The sequence below is a fragment of the Cottoperca gobio genome, chromosome 5 (genome assembly GCF_900634415.1).
Source record: "Cottoperca gobio chromosome 5, fCotGob3.1, whole genome shotgun sequence".
NCBI classification, from domain to species: Eukaryota; Metazoa; Chordata; class Actinopteri; order Perciformes; family Bovichtidae; genus Cottoperca; species Cottoperca gobio.
Genome location: NC_041359.1, coordinates 4,897,778 through 4,920,661, shown reverse-complemented (window position 1 = coordinate 4,920,661; position 22,884 = coordinate 4,897,778). Strand labels below are relative to the sequence as shown.

The 22,884-nt window shown below is 40.1% G+C and overlaps 1 protein-coding gene across 2 annotated transcripts in view; it reads left to right on the top strand.

Moving 5' to 3' along the window:
- The window catches only part of cntn6 (contactin 6), a 93,244-nt gene that overhangs the window by 54,699 nt on the left and 15,661 nt on the right, over nucleotides 1-22,884 (top strand). For both annotated transcript variants that reach the window (XM_029432578.1, XM_029432577.1), the window contains exons 4-15: nucleotides 117-292; nucleotides 1,587-1,682; nucleotides 4,974-5,177; nucleotides 5,718-5,820; nucleotides 5,981-6,165; nucleotides 11,049-11,191; nucleotides 11,461-11,590; nucleotides 11,884-12,034; nucleotides 17,236-17,363; nucleotides 17,900-18,072; nucleotides 19,961-20,078; nucleotides 22,441-22,599. In XM_029432578.1, coding sequence (XP_029288438.1) covers nucleotides 117-292; nucleotides 1,587-1,682; nucleotides 4,974-5,177; nucleotides 5,718-5,820; nucleotides 5,981-6,165; nucleotides 11,049-11,191; nucleotides 11,461-11,590; nucleotides 11,884-12,034; nucleotides 17,236-17,363; nucleotides 17,900-18,072; nucleotides 19,961-20,078; nucleotides 22,441-22,599 — 1,766 coding nt within the window. The remainder of the gene's footprint in view (nucleotides 1-116; nucleotides 293-1,586; nucleotides 1,683-4,973; nucleotides 5,178-5,717; nucleotides 5,821-5,980; nucleotides 6,166-11,048; nucleotides 11,192-11,460; nucleotides 11,591-11,883; nucleotides 12,035-17,235; nucleotides 17,364-17,899; nucleotides 18,073-19,960; nucleotides 20,079-22,440; nucleotides 22,600-22,884) is intronic.

Here is a 22,884-nt window from a genome sequence, read left to right as displayed (position 1 = left end):
CTTGTGGGATGTTTTCTGGATTCAATGGTATTCAATGTACACATTTAAATGAATCACAGTCTTCGCAGACAGAATAATAGGTGATGTGTTTGTTGATTACTTGTATTTCTCTACAGGTGGAAAATGGATGGGAGAGAAATAAACACAGAGTCCGATCCAAACTACAGCCTCGTGGAGGGGAACCTATTGATCAATGATCCTCATGTCATCGATCATGCAGGAGTGTATCAGTGCATCACCACCAACACATTTGGGACCGTTGTCAGCCGGGAGGCAAAAGTCCAGTTTTCATGTGAGTAGTCTCATGCTGATTTGCATACTGTAACTGACATGCAATTGTGATTGATTGATTTTCCCTTTGATTTGTCGTTATATTACGAAATAGAATACAAAATATTTAGAATATGGCTGCCAGTAATGATTATTTGTATTATCAGTTGGTTAATAAACATTTGAAAAGACTAACGGACCAACAATCTGAAAATATTAAGTGTATTGCAATAGAAGACTATGAAAACCAGGGAACCCAGATAATTGTTTTTACCATTCAGGCTTAAACAATTACCTAAATGAAGAATGGATGATCAAAATCATGTTGTATCAATTAATCAAATAATTGACTGATCGTTGTAACTCTAACAGAGATAAAGAAGATAGACTACTTTAATAACCATGTAGGTATGTCCTATGAGTATTGTTCTAGAGGTGACAGTGTTAGTCAGTCCACCACTTCGGTCCAGACAGAATGCCCCTAACTGTGCAGTGTGTTGTGTTACATTAACACCCTAACAGTACCCTCTTATAAGATACCATACATTAACCTCCTTGTGTTGCTAGCTGGGTTATAGATTCATAATCTTGTTCATATTGCAGTAAGGTTTTATTTTATATTCTAAAAGCAGATGTTAGCAGTTGGTAACAGACTGAGGGCTTCATTTTCAGAACCCAGCGTCGCCCCAGCAAACTACAAAATTACGTTCCCATAAAACTAAACTGCATCCTCAATTAACTTTCGAGGGAAACGTATTTTCTCCCGGATTATGGCTGCGGTCTTAATCACGTGGTCAACGTTATAAATTAAATAAACAACTTTCTGATCCCACCCATGTATCCAAGTGAACGATTTTGGACTGAACGTCCATTACCACGTCTGAAATGACAGTGTTACCTCTTCCTGCCAGTCTGTAGCCGCAGTGAAGGAATAAGAACTGTTTGTCTGGATTTGTTGGATTCTTTATCACACAGTTCTGATTGACCACTGCTGATATTTGCTTGATCCCTCTTGGGATTTGGTTGGTATTTATAAGACTTTGGGATTGATATGTCTTCCCACTGTTTATTCTCTCACACACACAGAGCAGCATTTAATTAAAGGTGAAAGTAATTGTCTCGGTGCACCTTGGTGCACCCTCTCACAGAGCACCTGCGTGCTCTGTGATATTATCAAGGGACTCTCGGCTTTGACTTGTAAGCAGCGTGAACAGAATGAAATGCCCTTGCCTGGATGCCACCTTTATGTAAAGTTATTTCAGCTGTCAAACACTGAAAACTTGTTGTTTTTAAAATTATTTTTTTATATTCAACAGTTCTGCAGAACTTCAGCAGGAAGTCAAGGAACACGGTGTCGGTGAGAGAGGGTCAAGCCGTGGTTCTGCTCTGCGGCCCTCCACCCCATTACGGAGGTACGGCGCTCTGTCCTAACTCTTCTGCATTGTCTGCTGTAGTCACACACTCCTGCTTACCTCAGCAGTCTTTATTGTTCCTCACTCTACTGCATATTATCTCCCTGTAACACCGCTGTGTCTCTTTTGTTTTTATACCTTCCCACCTTCTCTCTTCCCTGCTATTCCTTCCAAACTCACCGACATGCTGCTTTCCACTCACTTCTCCTTATCTGTCAGATGGGGGGAACGTTTTGTGATCAGCCACCGCTCCACCTGCCCAGACTCATGCCTTCACATCTATAGTTCATAGCCTCGCACTTCTTAACCTTGAGCTCACTTTTCTCGCCCATATGATCTGTGACCATGCTGTCATCTATAAAGTCTCCAGTGCTCCACATCCCCCAACTGTTATTTTTTCTCTCTGGATGTGGGCAGGTTATCTGTGGGTAATAAAGTCTGCTGGTGGCTGCTGTGGCCGGGGGAGCGTTTATCCTGTGGCACAGCTGCGAGTCGGCTCATGTGTCTGTGTGCTGCTGATTAGCAGACCCTCAAAGTGGTCTGCACTCCTGCAGCCATTCGGTGCCCACCAGCACAATTTCACGCCAGCGTACCAGCCTTTCTCTGCTCTCTGTTGCCAGCCGAATCCCTACGGCCACGTGGGAATCCACACTTTAGCAATTTGCCCTGCAGCCTCCCCATTCTCCCCCCTTTTGAAATCCTGCATCTCTTTATTTCCCCTCTTAAACACAGCATTGTCACACATTTGATGGGATTTGCACTACACGATAATGCTAGCTCGAGGTAAAATTGAAAAATGTGTGTTTTTTTCTCCGTTACCACAAGGTTTAAATTGTGTCAAAGCTTCTTTAATGCCTTGTTGATGCATCACTTGAGGAGCACAGTGATGCACCTTAGTAAAAAGAGGAATCATCTGAAGCTTCTTTGAGCAATCAGTATGTAAGTGGTCTGAAAGGAGCCGTGCCGAGAGTTAAACTCTGTCAGAGGACGTTAGATTATGTGCCTCCAAGTCCTCTGTTGCTGTGAGACTGCAGCTCTTAAACAGACCCAGTCTCTGATAGTTCCTAATCATGAAAGGTCTGTCAGTTTCTGCCCTGACTTTTCCCTGTAATGATTTTAATTCACTGTTTTCCCTCAAGGAAACAAGTAGTACTTTTTACCGTCTGGCCAGTCAAAAGGGCTGACTGCAGAATGTCATGTGTCTGATACGGGAGGGTTGCACTAATAGCCAAGTTCAGTCCCTGCAGTCATCTCTGCCCCGCTGTCTCTTGCTGTGTCTGTGTTTTACACTGCTACATTGACATTCTCATCATTCCTTTACATTCTTTATTCTGACGCGAATCCTCCTCGTTAATCTGTGTGACAAGAGTTGGAGATGGACTAAGATAGATATTGCCTGGAACATCTTTAACGTAGACTATGATGAAGTTAACACCTCAGGAGCACACGTGCAACGTTGTGACCTGCTGTTTGCAAATTCCATCTTTGCTTGATTTTACTGTTATACCAGCCTTGCTTCTTAGAAAAGATATAGCAAGAGTTATTTTGTTTTTCTTATTGTTGACAAATCACATGAAAAAAATAAAACCTTAACAGTCAAACTGGGCATTCAGACTGAAAACAGCACTGTGTTAAAACTGTTGATTCCGTGGGGTTGTGCTGTTTCAGGTACCAGTGAGACATCACAATAAAATCCAGGAGTAATAGATTCATGAGTTTAAAGTCTGATAAGATCCCTAAACACTGCACAGCATCTCATAATACTACCAGACAGAGTTTACAACAAATGGCAATCATTTTATTCTTCGCAGCCGCAGTTGTTTGATAAACAGCAGAATTACAATATTCACATTGCAAAGTATTCCTCTATGAATGTACCCTTGCACACATTTGGAGGATTTTGAGTCAGGTTCTACTTCCTTACAGGACGACCCTGCTTTCTTTTGCTGGAGCCCTCTGTGTCAAGACTCCTGCTGAGCAACACATTGGTGCAATTCAAAAGAATGAGGGGTTATGTGTTATACTGTCTGAACTCAACCTTAGTCCATCCCTCAATACTTACCTACTCAGTCTGTGGCACTCAGTCTCGAGCCAATTAGTTCCTACTGAAAACATTCGTCTTTAAAAATGCGTCACAAATATACTTAAATATTTTGAAAATGAAATATTTTTCAAAAACAGCTGGGCACTGTAATTTCTTCTTCGAAAGTCACTCAAACAAAACGTACCTAGTACATTTATTGTGGACTATTTTCAGAACAATTTACATTTTGTGGGCTTGTGAGCATCTACAGACTGTCCTCCGGCCGTGTAGGTCGTCTGTGCAAGCAGGTTATTGCCATCCGTATGTACGTTTATTATCAGTGGCCGTAGTTGTTATGATGGGAGCATAGAAGGAAGTCATGTGACGTGGGTGGACGGGTCGATCGAACACAGGACCTTCACCGAGAAGACTGCTGTTGGTGTCGTGTAAAATCAAAAGTCAACTCTGACTTATTTTTTAATTACGTACACAAGTACATACCTAAACCTTGTTTAAAATTGCGACTGTGTCACAACGTGCGCCTATCTCTGGGACTCGTGAGTCGGTCATATATGTCGTTTTGGGAGTCATTGGCAAAGGATACACTACAGTGGGAATTTTAAATGTAATAAAGGAACATCCACCCAGTGGAACAGTATAGCTGATTTATGTATTCTATGAAGTATAAAAAAGCTTTGGATGACTCATTTTGACCTCAGGAGTGAATGCATAAATGTATCCAATCAAATGGGATTTGACGCAACCAGCTATCCCTGTAAAGCTGAGCTTGACCATTAGCTTGCGGGTCGTAGTAACCAGCAGAGTGTTTACATGGGCTGAAGTGTTTGTCATGTTGATTGATAGAAACGTTTCTCTATGGTGCCATATCTTGCCAAATGCACTAAGCCACACCCAGTTTTGAATGATCCAATCAAAGCTTAACAATTTGATCTCTTGCAATTAAAACCCAGCCCACATATTCTGTTTAACTAAATAATCTTAGGACTGGCCTCTAACTGCCATTTTGCTGGGCAGGATTTGGCTATGCAGGCAATACTTTTTACTATCAATTCATTGATGTTTTTGGTCTCTTTCATGGGATTTGTTGACAAAAAGAAAAATATAAAATATCACCATCAGAGAAATAGAATATCTCATCATTTCTTTGTAATAACATCTCTTCCCATATGAAGGTCTTACTTTCATTTTGGAAATGTCACTGGAAGCTGTATCTGTTTTTTATTAGCTCATCTTTTCATTTTTTTCAGAGATCAAATATTCATGGGTTTCCAACGGACAGCGGAGCCTCCTGCAACAGGACGCCCGTCGTTTTATCTCTCAGAGGACGGGCAACTTGTACATAGCCAAAGTTGAAGCCTCAGACGCAGGGAACTACACGTGTGTGGTGAGAAACATGATGACCAACACCACAGTGCTCAGCTCTCCAACCCCTGTGGTGGTGCGGAGAGACGGTAAGCATCCCCAGTTCGCCTCTGTTGCCTCCTGGTTATCTTACGCACTGAACTGACGCGTGCTGTCGGAGGGAGGGCGAGCCTGGGAGATAAATTGCTTGTCTTAAGCGTGGCACTGTTTTTGCTTTTGTTTATGAGCGAGGTTTTTTTGAGCCATCCGAAAGCCTCTGAACTATACAGGGTTACGTCGTCGAGAACCCCCTCTCTTTGTGCATGAAGGCACATATTTACATAACAGGAAATGTAGTCTGTGCTGACAAAAATGCACGCAGGCACACACACAGCAAGGAGTTTGCCACACATACTAAACCCCATCAGGACCGTTTATGTGAACCACTTCAGATTTGAGCTGAGGCAGACATGTAATCCAAAATCATTCATCCGCTAAGCCAAACGCTGTTGTATACGGCGCCAACGTGCACGCTCACTCTCTGCCAGTGTCATCTCTGCTACGGCTCTTACATCCAATATGAATTACAGGAAACTGCTTGTCCGTGTTTTGTATTTTGACTGATGTGATTTGCTTTTATCCTCTTGCAGTTGTCATGGGTGAATACGAGCCAAAGATTGAGGTTCAGTTTCCCGACACCCTTCACATCTCTAAAGGATCATCAGTGAAGCTGGAATGCTTTGCCTTAGGAAAGTAAGTGTCACAAACATTAGCACGGTGCAGCTCTACCCCCTCACAGTGCATTGTCAAATTTATGAAGTGGCCGTCATCCTCTATTACAACAAACAGTCCTTCTGGTCAGTGTGAGCAGGAGCATGTGGCCAGCGTGACCTTTTGTGTGTGACCTCTGCAGCCCTGTGCCTACCATCTCATGGAGAAGAGCTGATGGAAATCCATTCCCTGGCAAGATTAAAATCAACCACTCCAGTGGGGTTCTGGAAATTCCATATTTTCGCCCGGAGGACGCTGGTGTGTACGAGTGTGTAGCCGAAAACAGCAGAGGACGAAATGTTGCCAGAGGGCAACTTCTATTTCACAGTAAGAGCCTTGTATACTTTTGCTTCCTGATTTATGGAAATGACTGTTTTTTCCTTAATTCAGCATTATAGCAGATGTTGGAAAATTGTTAAGTTGAGTTATTTTGTCAGTAAAAAATAGCCTAAGAATGCCAGAGTAATCTGGAATTAATTTGTACTCATTGTCTGTGATAAAGATCTCCTCTGGCATTCTGACCATTTCTTTTAACCAGTGGCTTGAGGTAGAAAATGAGATTACTCATATGTCAGGATAGGTCTACCACCTCCAGAGAATCAAAAGGAACCGGCTGTCAAACGGAAAGCTTTGAAATTAGTCACCGTCTACTTCAGTGAATGTTCCCATCTGTCTTCTATAGGCAGAGAGATGAATTGAGTCTCCACTGTCCGTCTGCTGAACGTGTTGATAACTGGAAAATATAGATATTACTTTGTACGTCTTTGGCTTTACGTAGAACCAATATACCTGCTTCTGATTCTAAGGAATCTAGTTTGACATCAGCAGTGCCAAAGGTTTTTGACACAAAGCTGTCGTAATGCAGACCAAGGCAATTTTATTTGTGGAGTACATTTTATGAATAAATGCAATTCAAATATCTTTACATCATTCATTAAAAGGGAGATAAACCATGCAAAATATTTACTTACAAATACAAAAGATAGAAAACCGGAAATGAATTAAAGTGCAAGGTTGAAAATAATTTGGGCAGAAGGTTCAAAGGCAGCGGAGAACATAAAATAAATTGGTTTTAAAGTGGCAATCCTTAACAGCAAATGCACATTACTACTACATGTCCCAGAAAACCAGGGTCAGCAAAACAACCTATTGTCATTTTAATAAAGAAGTCCGGCAATAATTAATAACTTTTCCATCATTCTGTGAGCATCTGATGTTATGCTGCACACGGTATGAGTCTGCAAACAGTGAAAGCATTTGGTTACCTGGCAGAGGAGTTGGAGTGTTGGTGTGCAGCGGGTCGTCTGCAGCTCTTCATCTAACAGCTCACTGTGGCAGCTCCTGACTCTTCCATTATTCCCTGCAATATTTGAAACTGATCCGCTGTCAAAAAATGCCTAAAATTACCATTGTCTTGTTTGTAGTCAGTGTCAGACTCACACACACATTGCATTTCCTACTTCATAATAAAAATCAACTTGTGTTTCTCCAGTTAAATGCTTTTGATGTGAAGCTGCAGCAGTAGGAAAGTGTTCGGTTTGCAATGACTTCATTCCCAGGAATGTTGCCTCAGACACCCAGTTAATAATACTGCAAAAAAATTGACTTTGTAATGTGGTATTTAAAGTTAAATCCTATATGTTCTGGAAGTTTGTTCCAGTACAGTGTACAGTAACTTAATGCTGTTTCTCCATGTTTAATTTGGACTGCGTGTCAAACATGTAATAGTAATAATAATAAATTGCATTTATAAAGCGCCTTTCAAAGCTAAAAGCAATCTTAAGGCGCTAAAATGCAGAACGACAACAAGAACAACGACAACAGACATAAGATTTTACGGAAAGGCTTTTGTGAAAAGAAAGGTTTTTAGGCTCTTCTTGAAGGAGTCGGTGGCCTGTGGAGCCCTCAGGTGTTCTGGGAGGGAATTCCGGAGGTGAGGAGCGGCTGAGCAGAAGGCCCGATCGCCCATGGTGGGGGGGTGGAGCAAAGTTTTTTTAGAGGAGCGGAGGTTGCGTGTGGAGGTTTGTTGGGGGAGGAGTTCCTTGAGGTATGGAGGAGCATTTCCATGACGCACTGATGGGTGAGTAGGGAGATTTTGTATTCAATCCTGAATGCGACAGGAAGCCAGTGGAGGGAGTGGAGAATGGGTGTGATGTGGTTATATCTTCGCACCTTCATTAGGATCCTAGCGGCGCAGTTCTGGATATATTGGAGCTTTTGAAGGCTCCCGCTTGGAATCCCGATGAGGAGAGCGTTGCAGTAGTCCAACCTCGAGGAGACAAAGGCGTGGACGAGTTGTTCAGCATCTGACAGGGAGAGTGTGGGGCGGAGTTTTGCAATGTTCCTGAGGTGGTAGAAGGAGGTCTTGCACAGATGTTTGATGTGGGTGTCAAAGGTCAGATCAGGGTCAAATCTTACACCTAGGTTGGTGACTGATGGTGATAGGGGTATGTTTTGACCAGAAAAGGTGATGTGGGTTATGGGGGAAAACTGGACCTGGTGTAGTGTGGCAACTAAAATAGCCTCTGTTTTTGAGCTATTTAATTGAATATGTATTGAGGTCCTAAATGATTTAAAGATCAGCATAAGTGATTTAAACTCTATGTCACTCACTGGAAGCTAGTGCAGACACCTGGGAATTGGTGCGATGTGTTCAGTTTTCGTTGTTGTTTTTGAATGAGTTGAGAATTATTTTGGAGACCTGAGAAGAGACCATTATAATAGTCCAACCTGCTGGAGAGAAAAGCTTGACCCTGTATGGACATAAATCTTCCGAATCTTACTGTCATAGTATACATTAATTATTGATTTGATGTGGCAACAGCTTCTCTTCCTGTGGAAGAATTACTGCAACACTTTACTGTGATTATGTTACATATACAACTGTTAAGCAAGGTACAGTATTAGTTTGTAATACCCAACTACTACTACCCAGTGAACAATACACGTTCTACTACATTCTTCTCATAAACTATGTATTAGTCAGAATATCCTTAAACCTATATATGACTCATTAGCAGTCTCCTCAACTGTTTTTTGAGATTATCCTCTCCTACCCTTTCATGATAAATGAAAAAAATGAATATGTAAATGGCAACGTATTGCTAAGGCTTATTGTGAATGAAAACTAAGGCAATAGATAACGTACTAGTGTCGCTTTGAATGTTGTCAGCTGATTAAATGGCCATTATCAGCTGGTATGGTCCTACTCTACCTTCTAATTGGCTCAGTTTATAATGTATTAGTAAGCTTGATCACCGAAGGGAGGTTCAAAATTGCCTCTAGTGGGCGTAGTAATTATGATGGAATGAAAGGAGAAGGTCAGGTGACGCAGTATAAACAGAGACAATGTTGGTGTAGCCAGGAGTTTAGGATGGATGGATGGATGGATGGATCAAACAGACGCAGGACTTTCACCCAGGAGACTGCTGGTTCATGTTCCGCGTGACACTCATTTAACATGTTGACTTATTTTAACTTGCATGCATACTACATAAAAACTATGATCTAACAAACTATGATCTAAACCTAACCAAGTCATTTTGTTTCAAATAACAATGTTAAACTCATTTTTAAAACTGCGAATGGGAAGGTGGTCCGGCGGAAGAATTATAATAGTTCAAAATGGGTGGAAAGAGAAACTCTAAGAAAAAAACAAAAAGTTAGCACACAAAAAAAAACAGGTAGAAAGAACAATAAATGAGTTGGTAAAACAATTCTTAATTAATAAAAGCTACATTAATCAAATTGATTCATCGGAACAGGGACTTATTTTGCTAATTTACAGGTTGATGTTTGTATTTTGGGTTTCTAATAGACTATGTTTACATGCTTTAATCTTCAAAAAACACCTTTTATTTTTCTCATACCTTCTGTCTGTAACGCTCCGTTTTAGCGCCTGTCTCTTTAAGATCTCCTCTGGAAAAGCCCAGTCTGCTCTTATAGGCTTGTCAGAAAAATTTCAAAGGTAGTCCTCAAGCTATCGGTAAAGATACTCAATACTATATTGGGACGGTATATTCTACTGAGCATGTATGTGACGTATGAAGGGGAGCCAAATCAGAATGGCTTATTGAATCCCATGTTTTCTGATCTAGACCGCCAACAACTGAGTGTGTTGTCTTAATTCAGTTTGTGAGTCGGTAGTTACTCTAGATAACCAGATCTATGTGCACAAGAACTGAAAAAGTTTTCATTATATGTCCCTTTTTAGAAAGAAAAACAAATCGTAAACAGGACAGGTGATTTAGCAAAATTACGTCTATTCTTAAAAGCATTTCAAGGAGGGAAAAGGATTTTTGGTCATAACTTTACGATCAATGAAGTATGAAATCCCTGCTAGCTTCAACTTTGTGTTTTATCGTTATGACATTTGCAGTTCGGCTACATTTACCACAGTGTTGTAGTGAGACATCAGTATCATCTCCCTCTCTCCCCTTCTACCTGACTTTTCTCTCTCTCTCTCTCTCTCTCTCTCTCTCTCTCTCTCTCTCTCTCTCTCTCTCTCTCTCTCTCTCTCTCGCTCTCTTTGTCTCTCTCAGCGTTCTCACCTCTGATTGCAAATGGTGTTAACTGTATTTTCAATGAGTTATGATTTATTTTTCCTTTTGGTTTATGGACCCCAGTTGCTTTAATAATGCAAGGAGGACAACAGGTCAGGCTATTTTGTAATTTAATGAGTAACAGGATTTCTTTGGACTGCTAAACAGAATGTTGGAATCCTGTTACTTTATTTTATAGTAGTATTTTTCAGCATAATACATTTGAATTTATTCTCTGAACTTGGTGATCTCCAATCCATGAATTGCACCTACTGTGCAATGCGCCTGCAGGTCAGACCCAGTCACTGACTGCGTAATGAGCTGCTGCCCCATGAATCAGGAACTAATTACGATTACGATTGTGAGCGTAAATTGAATGAAACAAGTAGAGCAAATTATCCATGGCCTTTCATGTATGTAAAACCGACCCCAAAACCTTTAAACGGTGAACATGAGACAGAAACATTAAAAGCTGCTCAATATTCAGCCTTTTTGGAAAACAACTGATAAAATTGTCCTGTTATTACAATTTTTCCTGAGCTCGATTCACATATTGTCACGATAGGAAGATATCATTAAACTCTCTGTTTTTCTGTTCTAACTTATTACAAGGCAATCAGATATTGTATCTGCAATTACATTTTCATATTCATTGATATGTTTTCACAGATGTTGAGCATCTGCAGTGGGTTCAGACACTGAAAGATGCTCATATGGCAATTGATGCTAATCTGCAGTGGGAATGTAAAGCCAGCGGTAAACCCAGGCCTACATACAAATGGATGAAGAACGGTCATCCGATGACAGCAGAGGTGAGACACCAAAAGTAACCCTGAGATTTGATATTCCTAAGAACATGTTAAAACCTCATTGTGATTTTACACACGCAAAATGCACTATTCTCTCAAACAAAGGTCTCCTTTAAAAATAAATCAGTAATAAATCAGACTATGATTAGCTAATGTTGAATTGAAAACCTGGAAGGCAAAGGATGATCCAAAATCCTTCATTTATCTCCAGAACATTGGAATAAATCGATGAAAGATGATGTCAAACATTAATCAGCTGGCCTAATTTGCAGGAAAGGATCCATGTGGAAGCTGGTAGGCTGACCATATCCAGGATAAATCTGTTGGACTCTGGGATGTATCAGTGTGTAGCAGAGACTGAACATGGAGCCGTGTATGCCAGCGCTGAGCTCAAGGTTGTCGGTAAGTTTGTTTTACAATGATTTGAACCAGAGGTAGAGGTATACTGTGTGTACATTGTGTCAGTGGAATGAAAGTGCTTCCTATCTAAATAAATAATAAGAGGCTGGACTAGCTCTTCACTGAGCCATGGCCTCACTCTTTCAGTTCCATAATTCTTTCATACAATAAGCCAGTCTGGTGGGGAAATTACATTTCCGTAATTGCTGTTGATGCACTTGACATTTTTGCTGATGCACGGCTGTTGCCCCTCCACAAAGCGAGACGAATGGCCTTAACACAGGTCTGTTCCTCAGCCTCCCCACCGGACTTCACCCGATGGCCCGTGAAGAAGTCCACAGTGATCCAGAGGGGGGGCGAGGTGGTCTTGGAGTGTCGCCCCCACGCTTCCCCCAGGGCCACAATCTCCTGGTGGAGAGGGGGCGAACCCCTAAAGGACAGCAAGAGGTATTTATGAATCTGCTCAAGGGGACTTTATAAGGCAATTATAGAGCCCTGTTTGGTCCGAGAAAATGTTTTTTTTTTTTTTTTAGAAAGACACCTTGTTCTTCACATATAATAGTTTTGTCTGAAGTCTTTTTTTATTGGATTTAAGAATGTGACCATGACCCCTACTCAATCAGTTTTTCAAGGCACACGATAGAGAGTGCAAAATGATTTAGCCATTTGAAACTTCAAAGTGTCTCACAGTTTCACAGCTCTTCAAGCCATTAAAAGTGCTGGATATAGAACAGAGAACCTGTAGGGACGATCTCTGTGTGAAAACCACAGAGAAAAACGATCTTACTACATCCTTGAGCATAACTCTACCTCAGGCTACATGACAGGCCACACCATGTCATGATTTAAGGTCTGAGGCAACTCATACGAGCTAAAAGAAACAGTCTGTTGTTCTACTGGGCCCTAGCGGAGACTAATACACACATTAAGAACCAACAGAGTTCAAGCACGGTATGAGAGCTGCTTTCTTTAAATGTTCGGTAAAAGAGTAGGTGCAGTAAATGTTAAAGTTGCAAAATGGGGTCTGGGTTGGGTAATTTCTAATCTCCATAAACAGATATCTGCATATGAATGCAGATTCTGTAGGCAAGGAGATAAACAGTCCGTGTGGAGAGCAATAGATGGCGAAACGTTTTGGTGGAAATCGGTAACTTATCGGTTATTGTCTGACGATGATTTAGCTTCTATTAGCTTTTTGAAAGTCAATATGCAATTTTAACATATATCTATCTGTTTAACTCCAACTCCATTCTCAAGAAGCTAATCGGACCATAAATGATGACCGGCGCACGGAGGAAGGAAGTCTTGGCTCGGAACCGAAAACATTGGTCGTTGCCCCCAGATGCTATATCATCGCCAGACTGATAACCGATGAGTTCTGAGATTAGGTTAATGCTAGAAAAGTCAGAAAAGTAAACTCAAACTGTTTTCCAAAAAAGGTTCAGCAGTTGTCAACAATAGGTAAACATATCAGACTGATGGGACTGAAGGCAGATCTGACTCTCTTAGAGATGCCCCAAAAGGAAACTCCACACGTCCCACTGTTGATATCATTAGTTTAGCCTAATGAAATAATATTGGAGCATTTAGCTCATTTTTGTGAGTGAAGGTATTACAGTGTCCTAGTGTCTCCTAGACATAGACTATCTTAAAGTTCTGCAAATAACCAGAATCACAAATGGAATCAAGTCTTCTATGTAAAAACTATGTAATTAATTTAAGAGCATCAATTCTCTCTGAGGACCTTCATACCTGGTTCTGTTCTGGCAGCAACTTTAGTGACTCATAACAACTTCCCATAGAGACTCTAAAATGAGTACAGTCTGTCTGAAACCTTTACTTTTTGACTAATTAGCTGTTTTAAAATGTCTATGAGGTGATTATTTTTCAATACCAAATTTGTGTCTTGAGTTCGAAACATTTTCATCCATTATTGCTATTCGAAGAAGATAGATGCTTCAACAGTAACAGGAGTTCTGACATTAAAACAGCCTCCAGTCAAAGACATCATATGCGTACATTAGCAAAGTAATATGATTTCTGGTATGCATATGTTGAGCATCAGCAGTTAGTTTGTGTATTAATAGATGGTTTAGACAAGGCTGTAAATGTTAGTTCACAGCGGAAGTGCAAAGTCATCCGCCTTGCTTCAGAAAGCTGTGAATATTTGTACCAAAAGAGAGTCGAGCTGAGTCAAGTCGAGCCCAACCATGCAGTGGATATGAGGCATTAGACTTCTCGGGCTGAACCCATCAACCTAAAAGTACATTATATAGAAGAGCAATATTTTGCTGAACACAGTGACCTGATTGTACTAGTCTTTTGGCAATCAAACTCCAGACATGTGACTTCTCTCAAATATTGAGTTAAGTGTTGGAATCTTTACATGGAAGTTTTTACTGACTTTCTAAAATGTGTTTCCCTAGAAAAAGTTTCAAACCTTCTTGCCTTAAACAGCTGTGTCCAGGGTACAGGCTATTTCACTGAATGTCTTTCTTAAGAGCAAATACTTTTGATGATTCTAAAAGGTTTGGTAGGAATTCATTAATGTGAGTCCCCCATGTGAATACAGGAAGATAAACCTTAGTTGCTCACAGTCATTTGCTGGCAGGAGGCCTGAGCAAAATGTACAATAATCATCTCTTTAGTTAATACAGTTTATGCTCATTCATTCATATATATATATGTATATGATCAGGAACATGAAATGAGAAAAAGATCATTTCTGACTTTATATGGCTTTGATTGGATATTAAAATGGGATTTTACCCAGTTAATTATGATCACCACACTCAACTAAAAATGCTCCTGTATTGTGTAAGAGCTGTCCATTCTCTTTAGGAATCCACTATTTGAAACAAAAAATGTCAGTGTAGTAGTTTGAGAGTCACATTTTCCCAACCTATCAAAGAGACAACTCTACATGTTATAAAACATTGCAGAAAAGAGCCAATTTATATCTGACCAAAGTGATGTTAAATATACTTATTTATGACCGTGGCAAATGCTAACTCTAATTTTTGTAGTTTTAATTTGCATGTGGGCTACGCATGCTGCTTATGAAGTGTAAAGGTTAGCTGCTCTCTTGCTGTTTTCTCATTTCTCATTTTCTATGTAACACAGATCAATACGTACAGCCATATTTCCATAGACTCTATGTAAGTCACTCGACTTGCCTCAACATGTGACCAGTGGGATTGATTAGTTATCAAGTCAAGTCATGAGGAATGGGAGAAATATTACCCAAGCATTACCCAGCCATTGTTTTTGTACATGAATAGAAATTCATAGCACCGCAAGAGTTTTGTCGACAAAGCAGATAGTTCTTCACGTTTCTATTTGTTTTGCAGCTCATTGCCCCTCAGGTCATGTTCTCAGTGCGCCTCCATCCCTCAGCGTTTGATATTTTTGTCAATAAATCAGCACAAAGCACCCTGTGTCAGACATGCTCTCTGGGTCTCAGCTTGGCCCCAGTGAATACATATTTATTCCAATGTGGAGCCAATGTAGAATTGTTTGATTGTTGTCCTGGCTGCTCACAACATTTCTGTTTGATTTACTCATTCCAAAGGTCGCAACAGGGGAGCATTATCTGCCTCATTTATGCACATGTTTACATGCTTTCAGACTTGTCTGTGTAGAACTATGGCAACAAAAGAACTGCTCCAGCCTAGAATTTGAAGCATTGTAACTATATACTGTATATGTATATACAGCATATTGTATACTGTGTAAATCTTGTTTTTCAGATTTTCTTACGAAGGTATCTCTGAACAGTGTGTTATCGTCCTGCTACAAATGAGAGAAGATCTGAATTGATAAAAATGTTGATGCACATTTATTATTACCGATCAGTGTAAACAATGAGCTTAATTAGCAGCAAGTGGTTTTGCGAACGTTTTTGCTTTCGGTTTGGCCTTTCAGACTACATACTCACATTTCTACATACATACATACATTTCTGAAGGTTGTAGGGGCTATAAAAAGAAAGAAAGAAGGAAAACCTGCACTGGCTGTGTTATGTTCAACCTTCTTCTTACCTCACTGCTCTAATCTCCTAGTTTCATAAAAACCCTTCTTGGGATGGGTGTTGCATCCGCTATAAACACTATGATACTTGCATTGGATAGCTATGTATGTGTATTGTATCTGTAACAAATCAACCATAAATAAATAACTAACACTACTCAAGGCAGAAAGGTCCTGCAACTGCAGTTTCTGCAGTAATATTTTAATTTGCAATTAATGTTCTCCTTAAAAAACAGACAAGTCAGTAAAATGCAAGGCTCTTTCCCTCAGAGTACGAGAAACACATAATTTCGAGAGGGATTAGTACCAACAATACAGAGGATTAGAGATTAACAATTTATTGTATATGTATGTACAGTAGGTTTTTATAGTTTTACACTTTTACCATCTTATTTATCTGTCCACATTTTCACTAGAGAATCGTGAAACAAAAGGAAATGTAGCTCGTGAAAGTAAGTCACAAGCTGTTACAAGCAGACAACAAACAATCAATATTCCTTAGTGTAATTGTTGTTTTAGTCATGTCTCTTTCAAGCGCTCTCATCAGACTCCCACTTTATTCCTCTCAAGTGACCAGCCTAACATTTGTACGAAGTGAGATGCTTCCATACAGTATGTCTCCATGTTATTACTATTCAGATATGGCTTATAGCGTGTTGATACCATCTCCACGTGTTGTAGAGCGATAAGGCTGTAGGTAAGGATCCCATTCCTCTCATGTGCTGCTCTCCTCTTCCTATCACCTTCCTGCCTCGGCCCTGGTGGCCTGTAGTGTATCCAATTAAATATGTGCGTTTAAGCTATTGTGCTGTCAATACTGTGCTGACCCTACAGCAAATCTGTTCTGCTTCAGTTAAAATAAGTGTTATCTTTTGAAGCGCGCAAATATACTTCTGGAATAGAATCTGAAGCCTTCATTGGAAAATGAAATAAATAGGAAGAAAAGTAAAAAAGTTTCTATATATCTATATAGCTGTATAACTATCTTTATAGCCCCCCATCAGCGTTTCCAAGTGGTATTATTGTTATAAAGACAACCGGTAGCTACATGGCTACAGTTAGCAGCCTGGCTAACGTTATTGTCGAAAGCAAGAAACAACAGTAAGAATCCCAATTTAAACTAGAAACCCTAATCTCAGTGCTCTGATAATAATATGAAACACCCTGTAGTATTAATAAGTAGGAAGGTGTTATTACTTACTGCTCCAGCTTAATAGGAAGAACGTTTTTTATCACTCTTCACTTTCTCTGCCTCCTCCCTCAGCGGGAGTGTTTTGCCGGGTTTCCACAGTCCGCTTCCGCTACCTGCGGAGACCTACTGCAAGGTTTTTTTGTTGAGTCGCCACGTAGAAAAATGCTCTCTGGTAGGCATTGATGCAGTTTATATGTCTAGGACTTTTATTGTGAAAGGGAGAACGCGACCCGGAGGACAAACAGAATTGCATTGTTGAGCGAGACTTATAGGGAACCAATCCAAATGCCAATGGTGTCATTATTCTTCTACTTCATAGTGATAAGCTAAAGAAAAACTGTTTTCAATTGCCACTTTAACAACTAATGAATTGATGTCCAAATGAGAAATTGAAGATGGGCTGTTTCAGTTTTGTCCCTCTCCTCAGACAGACTATCATGGAGGATGGGACTCTACGTATCACCAACATCTCCAAATTGGATGGAGGCAGGTACACATGTTTGGCCAGAAACCATTTTGGAACATCCAGCAGCACAGGAACGCTGGTGGTAAAAGGTATTTCTTCTTTTCTACACAGTTTTTCACCATTGTACCTTTTCAAACCATGGGTTTAAACTTTTGTTAAGGGAAAAAATACTAGCTCAAGCATGAAATTGATAATGAAATATATAACCGTTTTATGTTCCCGCCAGTTTGACAGATGTATAAGTCATCTATGGTTTTGTCAGCTGTGAGTTATTGTTCATGTAGCTGAGTGGGTCAAACCACCGCCGTCTGTAGCTGTGAGTGAGGAATATTTTGTCACTAACATTTAATTTAAAAAGAGCTGCTGTAGCATTTTCAGATTTGGGTTTTTAAATAATGATGATTATAGAGAGGGAGTTCTTGACATTGTGATTGCAGTGTGTTTAATTATTCATTACTGAGTTATGGGAGGGATTGGCTTCCTACGTGAAGTTATTTAAGGTCACTTAATTACACTGATAGAGCAGAATCTGTCTCACTAATCTGGACAAATTAAGCTTTATTACCTTCTTCATTTTGCTGGATTTTACAAATAACTTTCTCTTTTTCCTCCCATAATTCTGTAGAGCCCACCAGGATTATAGTCCCACCCCTGAGTTTGGATGCCACTGTGGGGCAGAGCCTTGTGCTGCCATGCGAGGTGTCCAGTGATTCGTCCCTGAGTCCCATCTTCAAGTGGTTTTTCAACGGCAAAGCTATTGATTTCAGCCGGCAGGATCACTTTGAGATGATTGGAGGGGTACGTAAAATATGCGTGTTCTCTGGGATTTTAGGAAAAGAACATCTGCACCAAGTATTTGACCTACATCGTTTTTTTAATAGCTAGAGCTGATATTGAAGCTCCTGAGACCTAGTTTCTCTGCCACTTTATGGCTATGATAGTATATGATATTCGTTATAAAAATCATAAAATCCCTGTGTGCTTCTAAATCAGCTATTTCTTCATCAAAATCTGGCGCTGTAATAAGGAGACCCAGTTAGTAAATGAAACATTACTTATGATTAATGGCATTACAGAGAAACAGATCTTAGAGAAATAAAAACTGTTAAAAGTAAATGTAAAATGTTAAAGGAATAGCTTGACATTTTGGGAGCTATGCTTTTTTGCTTTGGAGAGTCGAGAGATGAGAAAATATCACTCTCATGTCTGTCTGCGGCTAAAGCTAGCAGCTGGTTAGCTTAGCACTCACACATACAGTAAACAGGGGTAAACAGCTAGCCTGGCTCTGTCCAGAGGTAACAAGATAAGCCCCCCCCTCCAGAAAAAGCCCAGTTTGCTCTGATTGGTTTGTGAGAAAAATTGTAAAGATAGTCCACAAGCTAATGGAGTTACTCAGATTTGGGGCAGTATATTCTAATGAGTCGACGTGTAACATATGAAGGGAAGCCACATCTGAATGGCTCGTTGAATCCTGTGTTTTCTGACTTAGGCAACCCACAAAAAAACTAACTGGGTTGTCTGAAAAAGTGAGTGTTTCATGATAAACGATGGAGACAATATGCTCATTAGGGAGCTTTAGAGGTTGGATGGAGCCAGGCTAGCTGTTTCAATCAGTTCTAGCCTTTAGGCTAAGCTAAGTTGCTGCTGGCTGTAGCTTATTATCTATTGGACAGATATAACTATCAAACTATTTCTTTAATTATTGGGCCTTTGAGCTGCTGGTCGGCACATTTTTGAATTACCTCCATTATTCATGCTAAGCTAAGCTCACTGCTCACTGCTCACTGCCTACAGTGATTCTCGTCAGGAAAGGGAATAGTTTATTTCTCAAATTGTCCAGCTATTTCTGTAAGTATCAGTCAGGCTGGATGAATGACAACATAACAGCACCAAGTTTGGATTTTACCTTTAAGCCCATGTGTCAGAAACCGTGTACACTTAATTCACAGATGTCAGGAGATGTTACTGTATGTTGTGTCTGAGGGGAAAACCCGTAAACAGGAATGACATTTCTCCTTCCCCGAGGTGATCTCACTGTATGAGCAAATCAATCAATTTCTCCCCGAACAAAGGAGCCTAAATGTTTGTAATTACAAGATTTATGCTCCCTCTGATGGAGCGCACCAGGCCCACTGAAGTCGCTGCACAGCACTGACATTTCCACAGTGAACATAATCACAACAGCTGTTTAACTTGCCTTTGCTTTGAACACAAAGGGAATGATTTCTGAGTCGTTGTATTTTTGCTGTAAAAAAGTTTGAAAAACATTTGTGTGTGTGTATGTGTTTGTGTGTGTGTGTGTGTGTGTGTGTGTGTGTGTGTGTGTGTGTGTGTGTGTGTGTGTGTGTGCCTGCACGTGCACGGCAGTAAAATACAAAAAGCAACACTAACAATTATGGGTAGAGCCATTCATCTGAGCTGTAAGTGTAAACACAACAAACATTGATCTAAAGAAAAAGCATTTTCAAAAACAAGTCATTGTTGTGTAGCCTTCCTGAGAATAAAAATCTGAATTAATTGGGCTAGACTGTCATGTCATCTCTCTTTCTACTAGTTATGTGTTGAATTCCTCCAAGATTCTTTTGTGGAGGAATTATGGCGTATGGCAGATTTTTCAGACATCCTGCTTCTTTTGGTGTTTTTGTTCCTCTGCAAGACTTTCATACGGATGTGTCTTTGCCTTTAGGGATTTGCAGGTGACCTGATGGTGAGGAACATTCAGCTAAAGCATTCTGGGAAATATGTGTGTATGGTACACTCTGAAGTTGACACTGTCTCAGCAGCAGCAGACTTAATTGTCAGAGGTATGCCTCTTTCTCTTTTCTCACAGTGCTTGTCATTTTGTAGGACTCTGAAGGTTTTAAATTTTTCTTTTTCTTTGTGGAACATGTGTGTGTTTTTTTATGATTATGACACACATATCTCACTGCTGTCCGGGTAGAGCTGTATCTCAGATTGACAACCGTGAACGTTTTCAAATTAATTATTCTGTTTAAATTCGTGTGTGCTGTGATCATCACACTTAAAAATATAAAGGTAAATTACTATGAAAGCTTCAGGGCTATCCAATGACATCACTGACCAGTTTCAAGCAAAGTAAGTTTTTAACAAATTCAACACCAAATATCATCTTTGATGTTGGAACTTGTGTATCTTTAAATAACCTTACACCCATTGAGGTCGATTTATTAAGCATCATCGAATAACTACATGGGAGGGTCCCACGTGACTTTTGAGCATTCTTTCTAGTTTACCAGTCATCAATGAGTCTAATGAGCAAAACTATTATAATTGACCTATTATTGTCTCTTCGACAGATAATCGTGCCGTCGCAATATAATGTGGATGGCAAGCTAATGTTAATGTTTTTATGCACATTTTCAATTATAGCGGAAATGCAATTTTAAAAAGTTAAAATACCACAAAGAAAGTTTCACGCTTGGCTGAGGGGGAAAAGTTGGCGTATCAATAAATTAAAATGCGACTTCCACTGAAACTTCACTGCAGAGACGAAACATCAGATCATGTATGGAGCGATGAGGAGAAAGTTCTTCACATTCATATGAAATAAACTGAAATGCTCCACTTGCCTCACTTTTTCTACATGGTCTTCTACTGTCCGAGGTTTGACTCTTTAAATAACATCTTCTTCTGCAACAGTTGAATGGCATCTGATTGGACAATTGGCCCCACCGGCTGCCCCAAACTCCCATTATTAACAGCAGTAGATGGAAATTCACTTTAAATCAAATGTTCTTTTGCAGATTTTCTGGAAATTCAGTTAAAGTTTGCAACAAAAAAAGATTCTTAAATGCTTTCAAACTTTACTTGTCAGATGGTTTGATGTCATGATTATCTTCTCAGCACGAACCGAGAGTGTTTTTCCATTGTGTGTAGCGTAGAGAGTAGCCAAGTTTACTGGTAGGGAATGACAGACAATGCATTATAGGAACGCCGCCCACAAGAGTGCACAGCACTTACACACAATACATATAAACATTGTAATTGACCATTACGGATCAAAGGTTTAATTGTTTCTTGCTTTCAAATGCTAATAAGAATTTCTATAAAAATAAATCACGGCCATTTTTCCCTTTACAAATACAAACACATCTCTTACTTCCATATATCTCCAATTTAAAGTTACATGATAGGATTTCTTTGATTGATCAAATATAACAACAAAAAGGTCCTGAAAGTGGAAGGTTGTGTGTGCTAAGAAAACCTCCCTATACAGTATGTGTATACGAGGACACCTGCTGTTTTCATTCGTAAAGCAGTATGCTCCAAAATGTCATGGAATATGAATTGGAGGACTGAGGTGATGGATGCTTATGTTCTCTCTCAACCAGACAAACTATTTACCTGATCCCTTTTACTGTACATAGCCTTGTCTATCACGGCCAGTCAGCCATGATTGAAATGGATAACCGAATGGAGAGGGAAATAAAACTGTTGTCTGGGAGGTTCAGGAAGGCAAAGCATGACATCAGGAGTTGTCAGCCAAAGTCAGTACAGTGTAGCTTTTACATACGGATTGTGTGTTTCTGTGTGCGTAATCTGAAACCAAGCATTATTGATACCCAGTGATCTTCTTCCAGCAGCAGGTAGTCCCGCTGAGGGCTCAGTGCTACTTTTGCAGATTTGTGGGATTAGCAGGAAATCTCATGTCATTTACCAAAGTCCTGTCTGTTTGTTTGATCTCAACTGGCTGCTTTCTCTTATTTCAAAGACACCCCGATTGAAAATCATGCCTTGTTTTGTGTTTCTAAATCCCTGGTCATTAATTGTCTCTCATGTTATTGTTTAAACATGATTTCTCTCTTCTTGGTTGGTTAGTTTTGGCAACCATGCTCCACAAAGAGAGTGAAGGCACACAGGCCTCCAGTAGAAAATAGTATTAATAGTAATAATGTATTTATGAAGCTTCTCTGCTGGAACTCACTATAAGTAAAACTCATACAGCAGATGGTCTAACCTCAGGGTACTGCAGTATTCAGTATATTGATTAGGCCAATACTCCCAATAGAACTCATTATATCTCAACTAGCCCTGAACTCAGGTTGTAAGATGAGTTAAGAATCATTTCTGATTTCAGTTTTGATTTGGCTGCTGTTGTGCAGTGAGGCTGATGCAGGTGTCTGTCCTTGTTTCTGGATGTTGCAGGATCCCCTGGTGCCCCGGAGGGCCTGGTGGTGACTGACATCTCTGACACCACTGTGCAACTGTTGTGGGGCTCTGGACCTGACAACCACAGTCCTGTTACCATGTACATGGTGCAGGCCAGGACCCTCTTCTCCATAGGCTGGCAGACTGTGAGAACAGGTAACAGCTGCTTATTTTTAATTCACAGAAGCCGATACTGAGGAATTACACTGCAAGTCTATATATGCCATATGCCAGTTTATGGTCATAGGAGACTTTACTGTGTTTCTCAGATGAAAACACTTTGTGTTTAGTGAGCGGTCAATAGACAAAAACAAATGATCTCATTGGTACAGTTTCTCACTTCAGGCTTTTTCCCCTCATTCTGTAGTTGACATATGGAGATCATGATGCAGCTCCAACAAGAAACATAATCCGACCATCCAGCATGTTCAAACTAACTAA